The sequence below is a fragment of the Mastigoproctus giganteus genome, chromosome 8, assembly GCF_048544385.1.
Source record: "Mastigoproctus giganteus isolate SK-2022 chromosome 8, ASM4854438v1, whole genome shotgun sequence".
Taxonomy (NCBI): Eukaryota; Metazoa; Arthropoda; class Arachnida; order Uropygi; family Thelyphonidae; genus Mastigoproctus; species Mastigoproctus giganteus.
This window is the reverse complement of record NC_143582.1, coordinates 89,346,159-89,365,262: the sequence shown is the minus strand read 5'-3', so window position 1 is coordinate 89,365,262 and position 19,104 is coordinate 89,346,159. Positions and strand designations below refer to the sequence as shown.

Sequence of the window (19,104 nt, the reverse complement as noted above, 5' to 3'; positions counted from 1 at the left end):
TTTTTTTTTTTTTTTTGAAATTCAAAGAATGGATTACTAGAATGTTGTGCAATGCCATACAACTATTACAGGATCTTACTACAGAACTGTATGGCACACTTTGTGGGATCACATTCATTGCAAATGACCACAACTGCATGCAGGCAGGTGAATGCTGTGTCACAACAAAATGAGATCTCACATTGCTCACACTGTCATCGAGTACTTAGCCAACATTAATGTCAAATGTGATCCTCATCCACCCTAGCACACTGCGATTTTTGTATTTCTCAAGTTAAAGAAGCTGTAAACAAAACATTTCCAGTCATCAGAAGAAATTGGAGAGGGCGCTGACTCTCTTTAGAAAATACAGCTGCGAGTTACAGGCTCCGAAAAAAACGATACGTGTTTGCTTTTTATTTACATAATTGTTATTTTATATTGTACTCAATACGTAGTCTTATAGTTCTAATTACGCTGGGACATGGTTGTCAGCGTTGTTTTGGGCCTATATGAGAGTTTAAAGGACAGGGTGGATGCCCTCGAAAGATGTAAATTGAGGGACCCATCAGGCTCTCAGCTGCCCACATCAACGCCAGAGTTTGCACTTGGTCATCACGCAACACAGTGGCAACCCCCAAGGCAGATTGCGCTAGTCCCAAAGGAACTAGTAGTTGTTGGTGACTATTGTCAGGGAAACAGGAAACATCCTTTGTAAAAAGGATAGGTGGAACAGGACCAGGGTATGTCTGCCAGGGGCAAAGGTTGATGACGTTGTAGAGCAGATATCATCTTTTAGGGGCACAAAAGGTGATATAGTTGTACACGTTGGCACTAATGATATTAAAAGTAGGAGACCGGCAGAATTACTTAACAGGTACAGGTCACTGATGAAAAAAAGCCGTGAATTAGGGTTGAATTTGAAAGTGTCTGCAATTCTGCCAAGACACGATAGGAGGGAGTATATGATGCGAGCCTTGTCGATCAATTTGGCCCTGGAAAGATTGTGCAAGGCTCAAGGGATAGAATTTTTTTCAGCCTGGACTGTACTTGTTAACAGGAGAGACTGCTTCTACAGGGATGGGATACACTTAAATAGAAAGGGTGCAAGAATATTTGCTGATGCTATCGAGGCAGTGTTAGGTGGGTCGGAAAACTGCTAGCTTGGGGGGAGACAAAGACCAATAGATTGACAGTAGCCACTGGCAGAGGTGAAAGAGATTCTTGCACAACTTCTATTAGAATAAGTAGCGACCTGGAGCGAGAGGTGTTGGGGGTTTCAGGGGATGGCAGTCATCGTGAAACAGGTGGGTATATGGGATGTGTTAGAGTAACTAAGAATAAGAATAGGTGCATGTATACCAATGCTAGAAGTATAGTAAATAAATTTGATGAATTTGATGTGTTGGTCAAGACATCAAAAGTGGATATTGTTCGGATATCAGAGACGTGGTTTCATACAGATAAAAGGAATGTAGAACTGGAATTTGGGGAGTACAATGTGTACAGGAAGGATAGAAAGGGAGGAGGGGGTTATACTATTAGTTAAGAAACACACAAAATCCAAGGAAGTGCAGCCAGTCGACATCTCTGGACAGTGCAGTGTCGAGTCAGTTTGGTGTGACATAAACATTGGGAGATCAAAATTGAGAGTAGGAGTGTGTTATAGGCCTAATGACTCTGATGAGTATAATAAAAAAACTGTACAAGGAAATAGAGTGGGCCAGTACATCAGAGAGTCTTATAATGGGGAATTTTAATTTCCCAGATATTGACTGGAATATATGGGTTGGTCACTCGCACACTAGCAAGGATTTTGTAGATTTATTGAATGATTGTTTTCTACATCAGCATGTAGGGAGGCAACTAGAGGGAGTAATATGCTTGATCTGATTATCAGTAGTGATTCTTCATGCATTAAGAATCTGCAGATAAAGGAATCACTAGGTGGCTGATCACAGTGTGCTGAAGTGGGATTTACTCAAAGAGGCGACTATTATCAGGGGTAAATGGAAGGGTTTTTGCTTTCTTAAAGGCAACTACAGTGGTCTGAGACAGTATTTAAATTCTATATGGTGGGACCAACTGATGATGTTACCAACAGCAAATTCAAAATGGGAAGCATTCAAAGAATTAATTAAGAAGGAATGCTGAACTGGAATTTGGGGAGTACAATGTGTACAGAAAGGATAGACAGGAGAGGAAGGGAGGAGGTGTTATGCTGTTAATAAAGAAAAACATAAAATCAAAAGAAGTGCATCCAGTTGATATAGATGAACAGTGCACTGTTCAGTCAGTTTGGTGTGACATAAGCACTGCAAAAGCAAAAATTAGAGTAGGAGTGTGTTATAGGCCTAATGACTTGAATGAGTACAATGAACAATTGTACAGAGAAATAGAGTGGGCTAGTAAATCGGAATATCTTATAATGGGGGATTTTAACTTCCCAGATAGTCACTGGAACTTGTGGTTTGGGCACTCACACACTAGTTATCTGGTTATCAGCAGTGATCATTCATGTATTAGGAATTTGCAGATAAAGGAACCACTAGGTGGCAGTGATCACAGTGTACTGACGTGGGATTTACTTAAAGATTTAATTACCATCAGGGGTAAAGGAAAGGGCTTTTGCTTCTGTAAAGGCGAGTACAGTGGTCTCCGACAGTTTTTAAATTCTGTACAGTGAGATCAACTGACGAGGTTACCAACAGTAAATTCTAAGTGGGAAGCATTCAGGGAATTAATCGTGGAAGCTACTAAAAGTTTCATACCTATTAAGAAATATTTTTCAAGGTTTAGGCCTAAATGTTTGTCAAATGAACTAATGAGACTCGTAACAGAGAAGAAAAATGCTTGCGATGCATATAAATTATCAAGCGACTCAGAAGCCTATGGCAGATATAAGTTAATCTGTAATCAGGTCACAAAGGAGGTTTGGCAGGCAGATTACGAGAAATCCTTGGCAAAAGATGCTAAGAAAAACAGCAAGGTTTTCTTTACTTATATAAACTCTAAAAGGAAGGGGATGAATCTGATTAGTCAACTTGACATTGATGGTTCGACTGTTGATGATCCTGCTCAGATAGCAAACAAACTGAATGAGTATTTTGCATCTACATTCACACGTGGGGAATTATTAAGGTTTGAAAATGGCAGAAGGTTATCAAATTGTAGCAAGATACTTAATGATTTTGTAATAACTGAGAGCAAAGTGGAAGATAAATTGTTGAAGTTAAAAGTAAGAAAAGCACCTGGGGTGGATGGGATCTATCCAGTTATATTAAAGGCGGCGGCAAAGCAACTAAGCAAACACTTAGCCATAATTATGAGAGCATCCTTGGACTCAGAGGAGTTTCCCACGGACTGGAGATGTGCAAATGTATCCCCAATTCACAAAGGGGGATCGAAGGGTGACACGAGTAATTACAGACCAGTTAGTTTAACTTCTGTTCAGGGTAAAATAATGGAGTCGCTGGTTAAAGATGCATTGCAGGATCATCTAGACAAGACTGCAGCAATAATTCAGACCCAGCATGGGTTCGTTAAGGGAAAGTCTTGTCTGACAAATTTGATAGGATATTATGATGTGGTTACAAAGGAACTGGATGCAAAAAACAATTTTGATTTCAGGAAAGCTTTTGACACTGTTGCGCATGGAAGAGTATTGTACAAATTGGAGCAGAATGGTATTAAGGGTAAGTTGCTACAATGGATAAAAGGATGGTTAAGTGCGAGAATACAGAGGGTGGTAATCAATGGGTGCTACTCTTCTTGGACTAATGTTATTGTTGGAGTCCCACAGAGTTAGGTCCACTGTTGTTTTGTATATTTATCAATGATATTGATGAAGGTATATCAGGCTTAATTTCCAAGTTTGCAGATGATACAAAGATTGGCAGGGTTGTTAATGACAGTAATGGCAGTGTGCTACTGCAACAGGATCTAGATAATTTGGGCAGATGGGCTAAGAAGTGGCAACTGAAGTTTAACCTTGACAAATGCAAAGTACCGCATATGGGTAGAAGTAACCCCAGAGAAACGTACCAACTGTGTGGTACTACACTTAAGGTGGTAGAAAATGAAAAAGACCTGGGAGTAATTGTGCAGGCAGATATGAAGTTCTCTGAGCAATGCAGACAGGCTACCAGGGCAGGTCATGGGGTTTTGTCAATGATATATAGGAATTTTGCTAGCAGGGAAAAGGAGGTGATTATCCCTCTGTATAAGGCAATGGTCAGGCCACGCCTTGAGTACTGCATACAGGTCTGGAAGCCTGATTTTAGGAAGGATGTAGATTTACTTGAGCGTGTACAGAGAAGGGCAACAAGATTGGTGAGGGGAATGAAGGGATGGATCCTCTTACCAAGAGAGGCTTAAGTTCTGCAAATTGCAGTGGCTGGAGACTAGGCACCTGCGCATTGATCTGATTGAGGTATATAAGGCCTTGAATGGGTTGAGCACGCTGAATTCTGATGGGATCCTTCCATTTGTTCAGATTTCGAACCTAAGGGGGCATAAATTCAAATTAAGAAAAGACAGATGTAGAATAGATGTGCGGAAATTTGCCTTTAGCCAGCGGGTGGTTAATTGCTGGAACAAACTTCCATCTGTTGTTGTGGAAGTTGATAGGTTGAATAAATTTAAGGAGGAACTGGACAGGCATTTGGAGGGAATGGTGTGATTTTTTTTTTTTTTGGCTGATGCTGCATAAGCTCATACATTTGCTTTCTTGCATCACATACTACTACTACTACAGAGTTCATTCTCAAGTGCAAAAAATGTCTTCTACCATGTTTTCGAAGAATGGCAGAAACCGGGGACGAAGCCAGAGATGAGCGAATGCCCCCAATCATAAATTTTGTCCTACTTGGCACCATCTTCCCAAGTTCCCAATTAATCCATTTTTTATCCTTAACATCTGAAGATATTTCAATAATGACATATGGTAATTTTTTTAGTTTATGCTTAGTAAGTTATTGCTTGATAAAAGCCCATAATGTGAAGGTTTTGCAATAAAATAATACATTCTGGTACAAATTTTTTAAAAGATAATGTCCTTTAAATAAAAGTTATGTTTCTTATTGGTTAGTTGACTTTTACCATTAGCATAGGCATGTGATGCAAGGAACCAAACTTATACAGCATCAGCCAAAAATGGAAAAAAAAAAAAAAATCCAATTTCACCCATCCATTCGCTTCAAATGTTTGTCCTCTTCTTCCTTGAATTCATTTAAGCTATCAACTTCCACAACGACAAATGGAAGTTTGTTCCGGCAATCAACCATCGCTAGTTAAGGCAAATTTCCACACATCTATTCGACAACTGTCTTTCCCCAATTTGAATTTATGTCCCTTTAGGTTTGTAATCTGAGCAAGAGGAAGAATCCCATCAGCATTGAGCCTACTCAATCCATTGAAGGCTTATACAATTCAATCAGATCACCTTGCACGTCCCTAGTCTCCAAAATAGACGCTGCGATTTTCATAAGTCATGCCTTCCTTTGGAAGAAGACCCCTTTGTTCCCATCAGCAGTCTTATTGGCCTGCTCTGTACTGAATTCTAGCAACTCAATATCCTTGCTAAAATGAGGCTCCCAGACCTGTATGCAATACCCAAGGTGTGGCCTGACCATTGCCATATACAGGGGAATAATCACCTCCTTATTCCTGCAAGCAAAATTCCTGTCTATCATTGACAAAACCCCATGACATACTCTGGCAGCCTGTCTGCACTGACAGTGCTGCACTGTCAGAAAACTTCATATCTGACTGCACAATTACCCCCAGGTCTCCTTCATTCTCCAATATCTAGTGTAACACCACCCAGTTGATACATTTCTCTGGGATTACTGCTACCCATATGTAGTACTTTGCGTTTGTCAATGTCAAAATTCAGTTACCACTTCTCAGCCCATCTGCATAAATTTTCCAAATACTGTTGCAGTGGCATACTGTGATTACTATTTTTAACAATCATGCCAACATTTGTATCATCTGCAAACTTGGAAATTAAGCTTGATATACCTTAATCAATATCATTGATAAATATACAAAACAACAATGGACTCAACACTGAACCCTGAGGGACACCACTAATAACATTAGTCCATGAAGAGCAGTGTCCATTGATTACCACTCTCTGTCTTCTTTCACTCAACCATCCTTTTACCAATTGTAGCAACTTGCCATTAATGCCATACTGCTCCAATTTGTACAGTTGTCTTCCATGTGCAACAGTATCAAAAGCTTTCCTGAAATCCAAGTATATGATATCAAAGTTATTTGCTGCATCCAATTCCTTTGTGATCACATCATAGTATCCAATCAAATTGGTCAGACAAGACTTCCCCTTAACAAAACCATGATGTGTCCGAGCTGTAACTGAAGTCTTGTCTAGAAGATCCTGCAATGCTTCTTTAACCAGTGCCTCCATTAATTTCCCTAGAACAGAAGTTAAACTAACAGGTCTGTAATTACCTGTCTCCCCCCTTTGATCCTCCTTTGTGGATTGGGGTCACATTTGCACATCTCCAGTCCATGAGTACCTCCCTGAGTCCAGGGAAGCCCTCATAATTATGGCTAAGGGTTTGCTTACTTCTTTTGCTGCCTCTTTTAGTATAACTGGATAGAATCCCATCCACCCCGGGTGCCTTTTTTATGTTTATCCTCAACTTCTCCTCCACTTTCCTTTCATTTATTACAAAATCATCTAGCTCACTGCCAGAGTTTACTTCACCTCTGGCATTCCCCTTCCTGAATAACTCCTCATGTGTGAATGTAGATGCAAAATACTTGTTTAGTTTGTTAGCCACCTGAGTAGGATCCTCAGCTGTTGAACCATCAATATCCAGTGGACCAATCTGATAAATTCTTTACCTTCTAGAGTTTACATAGGTAAAGAACTCTTTTCTGTTTTTCTTTGCATCCTTTGCCAAGGATTTCTCATAATCTACTTTTGCCTGCCTAATCTCCTTTGAGACTTGGTTACAGACCAGCTTATATCTATCATAGGCTTCCATGTCACCCATTAATTTACATGGGTCCCATGAATTTTTTTTATCTGCCACATGTCTCATTAGTTCATCTGACATTCATTTAGGCATAAACCTTGAACAATATTTCTTAGTTGGTATGTAAAGCCTAGTAGCTTCCAAGATTAATTCTTTGAATGCTTCCCATTTTGAATTTGCTGTTGGTAACATCATCAGTTGGTCCCACCATATAGAATTTAAATACTGTCTCAGACCACTGTAGTTGCCTTTAAGAAAGCAAAAACCCTTCCATTTACCCCTGATGGTAGTCACCTCTTTGAGTAAATCCCACTTCAGCACACTGTGATCAGCCACCTAGTGGTTCCTTTATCTGCAGATTCTTAATGCATGAAGAATCACTACTGATAATCAGATCAAGCATATTACTCCCTCTAGTTGCCTCACTACATGCTGATGTAGAAAACAATCATTCAATAAATCTACAAAATCCTTGCTAGTGTGCGAGTGACCAACCCATATATTCCAGTCAATATCTGGGAAATTAAAATTCCCCATTATAAGACTCTCTGATGTACTGGCCCACTCTATTTCCTTGTACAGTTTTTTTATTATACTCATCAGAGTCATTAGGCCTATAACACACTCCTACTCTCAATTTTGATCTCCCAATGTTTATGTCACACCAAACTGACTCGACACTGCACTGTCCAGAGATGTCGACTGGCTGCACTTCCTTGGATTTTGTGTGTTTCTTAACTAATAGTATAACCCCCTCCTCCCTTTCTATCCTTCCTGTACACATTGTACTCCCCAAATTCCAGTTCTACATTCCTTTTATCTGTATGAAACCACGTCTCTGATATCCCAACAATATCTGTCTTTGATGTTTTGACCAACACCTCCAATTCATCAAATTTATTTAACAAACTCCTAGCATTGGTGTACATGCAAGTATACATGCACCTGTTCCTATTCTTAGCTACCTTAACAGAAGCGATGTGTTTCTTGTCCTGCAATGACTCCCAGCAGTCTCTGAAATACCCTGCATCTTGTTTTCCAGGCTGCTGCTCATTCCAATAGCAGCAGTGCAAGGATCACTTTCACCTCTGCCAGCAGCTACTGTTAATCTATTAGTTCACGTATCCCCCCCCCAAGCTAGCAGTTTTCTGACCCACCTAACACTGTCTTGATAGCATTAGCAAATATTCTTGCACCCTTTCTATTTAAGGGTATCCCATCCTTGTAGAAACAGTCTCTCCCATAAGCAAGCACAGATCAGGCTGAGAAAAATTCTACCCCTTGAGCCTTGCACAATCTTTCCAGGGTCGAACTGATCAACAAAGCTCTCATCATATACTCGCTCCTATCGTGTCTGGGCAGAATTGCAGACACTTTCAAATTCAACCCTAATTCATGGCTTTTTTTTCAACAGTGACCTGTACTTGTTAAGTAATTCCTACAGTCTCCTACTCTTAATATCATTAGTACCAACGTGTACAATATTACTTTTTGTGCCCTTAAAAGATGATATCTGCTCTACAACGTCATCAACCTTTGTCCCTGGCAGACATACCTTGATCCTGTTCCACTTATCCTTTTTACACAATATGTTCCCTGTTTCTCTGACAACAGAGTCACCAACAACTACTAGTTGTTGGTGACTCTGTGGGACCAACACATTCTGCCTTGGGAGTTGCCGCTGTGTTGCATGATGATCAAGTGCAAGCTCTGGCGTTGATGTGGGTAGCTGAGAGCTTGAAGGGGCCCCTCAATTTAGATCCTTCGAGGGCATCCATCCTGTCCTTTAAGCTCTCATATAGGCCCATAAGAACGCTGAGTTGTTACCTGATTTCCTCACATTCCTTACATCGCGTGCACACACAAAGACATTCCCCTTGGGGGAAAAAAAAAAAAAAAAAAAAAAAACACGTGGACACAAATATTAAATACCTATAAACAAGGATAATTGTTCTTTTTCAAACTTTAAAAAAATTGCCAAGTAGTTACTATATTATTAAATATAAAATAGTCTACCTAATGGAGCGAGGATGTTTTGGTTCTACATTCTTTATTTTAAAATCATTTTAGTCAATTTATATTTTGGTCCTTTACTATTTAAAGATTTTATTGTAATGTAATTATTATATGTTTGTCCTCATAGAGGTGCTGCTTATAGGTATTTATATTTGTGTCAGTGCATTTTTGGTTCATTTTTCATAGCTAGGTAGAATCCTTGTTTTATAGAATTTAAGCAATCTCATTTGGGGTTGTACGCAGTGCAGGCCTTATGAGGAATGGGCTTCTCATTGGTTAATTTCTTGGTTACACAAAGGTAGGCTACTGCACACTTTAACCTTGAGTGAGCAGCTGTTCCCTCCAGACCCTTCTTCTTGGGGTCCTGTAGCTCAAGACAGAGGCATCTATAATATATATCGTATATGAAGCTGATCCTAGCCTGATTTAACCTGAACCTCAAATTCACACTGGCTTTATGTGATGTCCCTTTCTGTTAAAGTGAACTACGAATTGATAGGCATAGCTCGTAACAAGCTAGAATCAGACTGTTTGTCTTTATGTTGTCAATTATTTGAGGAATGAAATTTAAAAAGTACTTTAGCCATAGAGTTTTTAAAAGATAATTTCTTATCTATTTATATATGTATCCAATTAATTAATTGTTTGGTGAATTACTCATAACATCTATTACGAATAACTGCAAAGTTCTGACTTTTGAAAAGATGGAGATGGGGAAACTGTAAGCAGGAGAAAAACAAACAAGTAAGGGTATGTTTATTTAGACAGGAGATTTTTTAGTGAAAACAACAGCTTTCTTGTAAAAAGCAGGAGGTTTTTTAAAGTTCAGGCTATGGACTTGATATTAAATTTCACTGCCAATATATGCATTTTATATTAAAATATGGCCCCATATATGCTGTATGGTAAGCTAATGGTTGAATACCATAAGAACATTACCAGTATGGTATGTATTCAAACATTAGCTTACTTAGAATTGTTCTCAGTGGATTTCTGTTTGTATTGTGTGTTAAGACCAACTGACTACTTCAGGGAAAATAATCGTTAAAATTTTGCTGTTTTCAGAAATGTTAAGTTCGGGTACTTTTTTATAATAATGGACCTGCTAACTAAACTTTGCTGTCAAGGGCATTTCTGAAGCCTCGTCGTAAAGAAAATCTGAAATGCATTTTTGTTTTCTTCACTTGACTGAAAATCCTTACACTCAGAATTGCTAAGAGAAATTAAAATGCCAAGTATGAGTTGAGATAATTTGTTATATTTCAAGCTTTCAAGAATAAACAAAAAACTAAATATTTTCAAAGACTCAACAATATACCTTCTGAGAATCCTAAAATCCATGAATTAGATTAAAAATACAAAACAACTAGAAAGATCAAGAATAAATTGGATGAATTAAGATGTTAGCCAGTTCAACAAAAGGACTGATATATGATCTCCTAACAAAATTTTAACCTGAACGGTCAGTTCAGCAAATTACCTTTCCTGTAATTACAGACACGATGGCAAAGTCAAATAATTGTTACTGTTTTTGCTTATCCAATAACACTACACTGCATTACTGATTATTTCAGTTATCAAAATTTCTTAATTACTAATGATTCAATTATGGAAGTCATTCGGCTATGGCCATTACTACTGACAAACAAGCCATGGCAGAAATGAAAGCATTTTAAAAAATTTCTGAAAGACAAAATGGAGCAGTCACTTGTAGTTCCTCAAAACTTTTGTTATTTTTTTTACTTAGTATATGTTAGTGTTTGCTTATGGATGATGCACTGTGGGCATTTAAGTTGTTTCAAGCAGCAGTAGCATCTTATTTTTTCAGAATCCAATGCAACTATGCTTTCTTGCACAAGTACTTGTTAATTATGGTTTCATTTTTATTTTGCAGTGTCATAGTTTCTTTAAAATTTTGTTATTTTAACTGCTTGGTTACAGGTAGCAGCAATCTTCATACAATTTAAACATCACTGGTTGATAATACCTGAATTAATTTAAACCTTGGTATAACTCACTCACTCTCTCTTTTTTTTAATCAAAATACAAAAGCAGTGTAAACTATTTCTATCCATTTCATTAACTATTTGTCCTCAGTAGTATAATAAAGGCTTCATTGAATTTATTCAATATAAGCTTTATTGAATTCAAAAGTATTCGATACTTCAACTACTTTTGATTTACTTAAATTTCTTACCTGATTCACATGAGAACATTTAATGGAAATGGGGGGGGGAGTAAAAAAAGGAACAAAAGAATGTAAATTATTAATCAAATGTAATAAATTAAAGAGAAAAACAGAGGCAACTCACTAAACTTTCCAGCCTCTTTGCAACGATAGAAGCAAACCTCCTCTCTCCAGCTAGATTAGAAATAAGGAAGTAATATTCTGGAGCAGTCACTTGATTGGATCTGTGTGTACGTCCTAAAATAGTAATGATGTTTATTGTTATATTCTATAAAAACTCTATCTCCTCACACACACACACACACACACACACACACACACACACACACACACACACACACACACACACACACACACCCCTCCAAATGAGTCCACCATGTGGCTTGATTGTAACATGCAGATGTAGAGTCCTCCTATTATTATTATTAGCCATATGGTGCAAGGAAGCCTGAGGCTTATGCTGCACCAGCCAAAAAAAAATTCCTGAGTTACCCTGAGAGAGAGAGAGAGAGAGAGAGAGAGAAAGGAATCACCAAGAAAGAGAAGAATGATGATATCCAGCTCAGGACCTTGAGCTGGATATCATCATGCCAAGCCCATATTCACCAGATGTGAACCCCCTCACAAATATGCTACTTACACTTCCAACTAGAGTGTGCTTACGGATGGCACAGGATAAGGTGCCAATTAATCCTGCTATGCATACTTTAAAGAGTGACTTATTTGATAAATGATAGGTGTCATTAATGAAATGCCCTCCTTTTCATCACAGGAAAAGATGTCCAAATTAAGGATAATAAAACCTGGTACTACAATTTACTTGGTCCTTGAGTAGCATAAGGTGGCAATTTCAGATAAAAATGTCCAACTCTGCCCGATACTATCATAAATCACAAAACAATCACTTTTAAATGGAATGAACTATAATGAGTGACACTAATACACCATTATAAAGACTAAGTTGTTTTATTGAAAATGTTATAATTTAACTGAATATATACCCCAATAGAAACATTTAAACAGTTTAGCCTGTTAGACTGGCTCCTTGTTATGCATCTGGATTGATGGAGAGCCAAATTAATGATAACTAATTAATGCATGTCTTACACTACAGCAGACAAATTACACATATCATGAAATGCAATAAAATAACATTTGAAATTTCTTTGCTTTTATTTATTTCATTCGGTTAAATTACTTTGTATTTTCTAATGCAAAATCATTGTTTCATAACTTATCTGAGGTTTGCTAGTGTGCCATGCCAACTTACATTAATGAACTACCACAACACACTCAATAAATTCAAAGTAACCCAATTTTCTGCCACAAATTATTTTAAAAAGAACAAAATTACACATTTAAACTAACCTAATATTCTTTTAATAGTAAACACAACTAAGAGCAAATTGCCTAATAACCAGTATCAATGATGGTGTGCTAAACTTAAGTCATTTACACAATTTTCAGAAAAAAAATGCAGGCAAGCATTAAATCTTTATTATAAAAATCAAATGTGGCAACTTACCTGTCAAAACATATGATATACAAGTCTAGATTTTTTTTGCATCTAATTTGTAAACATACAGTATATTGGCATGCAGTTTTTATACTTCAGCTAAGTGTGAAAACAGAAACCTGATGCTGGCTTATACACACATCATTATATGCTCTTGTATCCTCTATCCTATGAACTCCTCAAACCTTATGCAGTTATCCCAGAATATAAACAGAAAATTTATTGCTTTGTCCTACAGTGATAAGTTTCAGCTTTAAGTTATTCCACATAATCAGCTTAATCAGTCCAGTCTCATTCATTCAATAGCCATGTAGCTGATTCCCTATTAATGGTTTGCATCAAATGTAAGCAGCAGTAATTGGGTCTGGATACCAGTCTATTCCCCCACAAACCTAGTCTAGAAGACGTAGGTTCCTTCCTAGTTAGATACTCTCAGATCGTTCAGTAACCCAGTAATTTATGAATATCTGATTTTTTTGAATGCACAACATATTAACAGAACATCAGTTCTATGTATTATCAATTTCCTGAAATCACGTTTCTTGAAAACTGCTGATATCCAAACACTTTTGGAAGTACAGTGTAGCACAAATATGGAAACTATAAATATGCATATTGGCTATTTTGGCCATAGTATGTTAGTTCATATGGTTTACAACAGTGGTCGGCAACCTTTTTTTTTGAGTGAAGAGCAAATTTTGATCTAATTGAAAAAAAAAATAAATAAATAATAATAATAAATAAAAATAAATCCGAAGAGCCGCACCTCAGCTCAAGCGGGGGACGGGGGGGTTGTTTTTTAAGAAATGGAATAATAGAGTGGAAAGGTATTTTATTAAAAAATATTTTTTTTCTGTCGACATATTTTTTGTCAACATATTTTCTGTCAGCGCCTGCTGTGCGCCACTCTTGTCGTACATGTGGGCTAAAAGTTAGAAAGCTGCAGTTACATGTTCAAAGAGCCACATGCGGCTCACGAGCTGCAGGGTGCCACCCCCCTGGTTTACAACATATCACTTCTGTTCATAGGCCAATTTATTTTGTGGGATGAAAAACCTACAACTTGACAGGAGAGGCTGTTAAGAATTCCTCCAGTCTTAAATGATTCTCCCCCCCCCCCACGAGGAATTTCTTTTAACTGTAAACAGTTAACTGCTTCTGATTGAAGAGGCCTTTAGTCTCTTCAGTCAAGAGCATAGTTAACCAATAAACTTTAGATTCCACCTCCAGTTTTTGATAGGTTTTTTGAACCTAGATTCTGAATTGTTTTGCTATATATACTGCAGGTTTTAGTAATTATAAAAGAATGAAAAACAAATTTTATCAAATGACAGTAAGTTCCCTAACATAACCAGAAACAAATATCCAAAGGTCCCCTCAAAATGCTGCTTGACTTTTTATGCAATCTTTAAAATGAACAGGCCATTCATTAGTGGCAACATGCAAAATATTCATGGATAAGTTGCTTACTGCTTTCCTCCAAGACTGACTGGGAGTCAATAACCAGGATGGGATCTACTGCTACTCATGTTTTTAATGTTATTTTTTAAATTTTCATATTATAGAAATCATAATTTTTAATATTATCGTATTTTTTATTTGTTTCAAACCTGAGCTTCCAGGACAGGTTTGAATAAATTTTGTTAAAAATATTGTCTTGGATTAATTTAATTATCAAGGATATTTGCTGTCTCTAAATAAACTCTAAAAAACAAGTAATTAGTCAACTATCTTGAAAAGAAGCCTTTGATTATGATCAATATCACTTTTATCCATAAAACATTTGTTGATAAATACAACAATAGAAAGTTTTTACCCAAAGACAAAAGCTCCCTTTAGAATTCTGACATGCATCCCAATGCTTTACTAATCTATATATTATTTTTTTAATGAAATTGTTTCAGCTGTAAATGGAACCATTATTTCAAAGGCTATTCTGATTTAGTTTCCAAAAGCTACTGACTTCTGAAAAGCTGACAATCAGGTGACTGTGAGCAGGAGAAAACCTTTTTTTTTTTTTGCCTAATCAAACAAAAGAAAAAGTTTCCGGGAAAAAGTTAAGTTTTTAAAGTCTACACTGAACTATATATTAAATTACATAGGACTGTTTATCCAGTACAGTATACTTTCAAACATTAGCTTACCTAGGATTTGGCTGGCTGCAGATTTTTTGTTTGGATTGTTTGTTACATCAACTGACAAGTATAACTTACTGATACAACAGTACAGTATACTTTCAAATGTTAGCTTATTTAGGATATGTCTGGCTGTGGATTTTTGTTTTACTGTTTGTTATGCATCAATCTATTATGATTGTTTCAAGAAAGATAATGATACAGACTTAGCCCTCTTCAGAAATGAGTAAGAGGTTTTCTTTATAACAATGGTGCTGCTGTTGTTTAGACTTTGCTATTGAGAGCATTTCTCAAGGATCTCCAAAAAGATCTGAACTCAGATTTTTTTTTTCACCTGGTAGAATATTCTCTCAAACTCAGCATTACTATGACAAACTATTAAAATGCCAAGCACAATTTTAGGTATTTCGTTATATTTTGGGTTTCCTTGTGCACTTTTTTAGTTCCCCCAACGAAAGACCAAATATTTTGCAATTCTTTCATAATAATGAAAGAAGAACTGAAAAATTTGTGACAGAAAGGCAGCAGGCGACCTTCTGCTATGGGTGTATTAAATATTTAAAGCTGTATTACAATTTGCTGGATCTTATTAGTACACATATAATCTCAATGGTGGAAATGCAATAAAGTTTTTTTTTTTTTTTTTACATTATATATAAAACTCATTAAAGTTTGTCATGAACATTATGGCATACTAGTGATCAGTTTTTTATCCATTAACATGTTTCCTGCCACTTACATTTGGAAGGGTGCTTTCTGTGTGAACTGGTGTGCTGGAACAAGTAGGCAGTACTTTTCAGTAAATGGAAGAGATTTCATCACTTGAAGTAACCCCACATCTGCTGTTTGTAGTGTCCCAAACGTCAGCAGATGCATTTGAATGAGATGAATCAGAATCCACATCACTTCAACAGAATTCAATTTCAAAATCAGATGACTTAATATAAGGAGTTACAATATCATTGGTGTCAACATACTGTCCAACCCCAGTCCCTTTTCAGTCATTATGTTACAGGCTGTGGATCCATTATAACAACCCTAAAGAGTTGTTATAATGGATCCACATAAAAGGATTTAGTTTCTTATAGGAAAACACATCCTGCATATTTATTTTCTTTGAAAATAAATCTTTAATGATATTAGTTTTAAATGAACTTTTAAGTTCTTTTATTGATTTCTAAATTGAGAGGTTGGTTGTTTATGAGTTTTATGGTGCATCAGCATCTAAGGCTACAATGCACCAAGTCAAAAGTATTAAAATATAATTATTAAAAACCAATATATAATTATAAGACAAAATATTCTGACATAAAACTGATACGTTGCCATTGTCCGATAAAATCTACCTGAATGTATAAGGCTCAGAGGGGTAACACAAACAGCATTCATTACTAAAAGACTTACACATTCAATTAAAATATGCCAAACTGTTAAAGTGGTTTTTGTTATGTTTTCTGGCAAAAGGTCTACGTAGGCCATACTGCACCTCCCAGCCTAATTGGGACTACTTTTGACAACTGCAAGGGAAAGTCAGAAGTAGTTGTGTTAAATTTGTTTTAGAAAAGAAAAAAATTCAGAAACATTCATGCCATTATCCATGATAAGGAAGAGTGACAAAGGTTCCATTAGATTTGAGAGGAAACTGAATGCAGAGCATCGGGTGTTGTTGAACAAGGCATGTTCAATAAGTATATAGCCCATTTTGCAAAAACACACATAACCAGGTTCTAGTGTTTCTCAGCATCATTGAAAAACATTCACAGAGTGGATGTGAATGTTCCATTAAGTATACAGAAGAAAGAGTGGTAATCAATGGGATTACCATAAAGGCGAACTGCTCTTCAGACTAGTGTTATTAGTGGAGTCCCCCAAGTTAAGTGTTGAGGCCCACTGTTGTTTTCTATATTTATTTATGAAGGCATATCAAATTTAATATCTAAGTTTGCAGATGATGCAAAGGTTGGCAGAATGGTTAATGACAGTAATCAAGGTATGCTACTGCAACAAGATCTAAAAAATTAGGCAGATGGGCTGAGAAATGGAAATTGAAGTTTAACGTTGACAGATGCAAAGTATTTCAGAGAAATGTACCAACTGGGTGGTGTTACACTCAGGGTAGTGGAGAATGAAAGAGACTGGGGGTAATTGTCCAGTCAAATATGAAGTTTTCTGAACAGTGCAGATAGGCTTCTGCAACATCTCATGGAGTTTTGTCATTGATATACAGGAATTTTGCTAGCAGGGATAAGGAGGTGATTCTTCCATTGGATAAGGCATTGTTCAGACAACATCTCGAGTACTGCATACAGGTTTGGGGGGAGGCCTCATTTTAGGATGGATGAAGAGCTGCTTGAACGAATTCAGAAAAAGGCAATGAGATTGTATGGAAACAAAGGGGTGCTCCCTGACCAAGTTCTGCAAATTTCAGCATCTAGAGACCAGGCACCTTACTAAGCACCTGTGAGGGGATTTGGAGGTGTTTAAGGCTTTAAATGGATAGAGCAAGCTCAATGTTGATGGTATTCTTCCCCTTGCACAGACTACGCACAAGGGAGGGGTATAAATTCAAACTGAGGAAGGATGGTTGCAGAATAAATGTGCACAAGTTCACCTTTAGCCAACGGGTGGTCAATTGCTGCAACAAACTTCCATCTGTTGTTATGGAAGTTGGTAGTTTAAATAAATTCAAGGAAGAACTAGGCAAACTACTGGAGGGAATAAATAGGTAAAATGGGAAGTTTTTTTCTTGCTACTGTATAAGCTTGCTTTCTTACATCATTTGCCACTACTAATACTAATATGCTTTACTGTGTGTGTGTGATATCAAACAGGGCATATGCTGTGGAGGATCCTGTTAGAAGAAACAGATGAGTAAGGTGAGCATGACCTATTTAAAGTTCTTGCTTGAATTAATTTCTTCTTTTCTATTTTTACAGAAGCTAGAGGTCCAAAATTGTGGTTCATGTTTTAAATTTTGCATTTTCCATAGAAGTGCCCATCATTCCATGCATAATCTTTGTACATTGCATCTATAATCAGTATATGGAACTTGAACATTCATTAGAGTTGTACAGAGTGATGTTTGCAGCATGACCTACACATTCATTTTCTGGAATCTCAGTGTGTTCGGGGATCCAACAGAACTAAGAAATATTGATCAAGGTTTAGGTCTAAATGGATGTCAGATGAACTAATGAGACATATGGCAGAGAAGAAAAATGCATGGGATACATATAAATTAACATGTGACACAGAAGCCTATTATAAGCTGATCTGTAACCAAGTTACAAAGGAGGTTAGGCAGGCAAAGGCAGATTACAAGAATTCTTTAGCAAAGGATGCAAAGAAAAACAACAAAGAGTTCTTTACTTATGTAAACTTTAGAAGGAAGGGGATGAATCAGATTGGTCCACTTGATATCGATGGTTCAACTGTTCATGATCCTGCTCAGGTAGCTAACAAACTAAATAAATATTTTGCATTGACATTCACACAAGGAGTTATTCAGAGAGGGGAATGCCAGAGGTGTATTCAACTCTGGCAGTAAGCTAAATAATCTTGTAATAACTGAGAGCAAAGTGGAGGAGAAATTGTTGAAGATAAACACAAGAAAGGCACCTGGGGTGGATGGGATCTATCCAGTTATAATAAAAGAAGCAGCAAAGGAAGTAAGCAAACCCTTAGCCATAATTATGAGAGTTTCCTTGGACTCAGGGGAGGTACCCATAGACTGGAGATGTGAAAATGTGACCCCAATTCACAAAGAAGGATCAAAGGCTGACACAAGTCATTATAGACCTGTGAGTTTAACTTCTGTTCCAGGAAAATTAATGGAGGAACTGGTTAAAGAAGCACTGCAAGATCATCTAGACAAGACTTCAGTTATAGCTTGGACACAGCATGGTTTTGTTAAGGAAAAGTCTTGCCTGACCAATTTGATTGGATACTATGATGCAGTCACAAAAGAACTGGATGCAGGGAATAACTTTGATATTATATATTTAAATCTTAGAAAGGCTTTTGATACTGTTGCACATGGAAGACTGCTGCACAAATTGGAGCAATGTGGCATTGGAGGCAAATTGCTGCTATGGATAAAGGGATGGTTGAGGGGGAGAAGACAGAGAGTGGTAATCAATGGACACTGCTCATTGTGGACTAATGTTATTAGTGGGGACAAGTATTTCGAAGAACGAGGGGTGAAATGGAATTTTTTTTTTTTTTTTTTTTTTTGGCTGATGTTGCATAAGCTGGCTTTCT

At 37.0% G+C, this 19,104-nt stretch overlaps 1 protein-coding gene across 1 annotated transcript in view; it reads right to left on the bottom strand.

Annotated features, from left to right (window-relative positions):
* The window catches only part of LOC150081707 (protein strawberry notch homolog 1-like), a 438,163-nt gene that overhangs the window by 91,841 nt on the left and 327,218 nt on the right, over positions 1-19,104 (bottom strand). Inside the window, exon 20 of the mRNA XM_090378817.1 lies at positions 11,318-11,430. Within this exon, the coding sequence (XP_090234943.1) occupies positions 11,318-11,430 (113 nt within the window). The remainder of the gene's footprint in view (positions 1-11,317; positions 11,431-19,104) is intronic.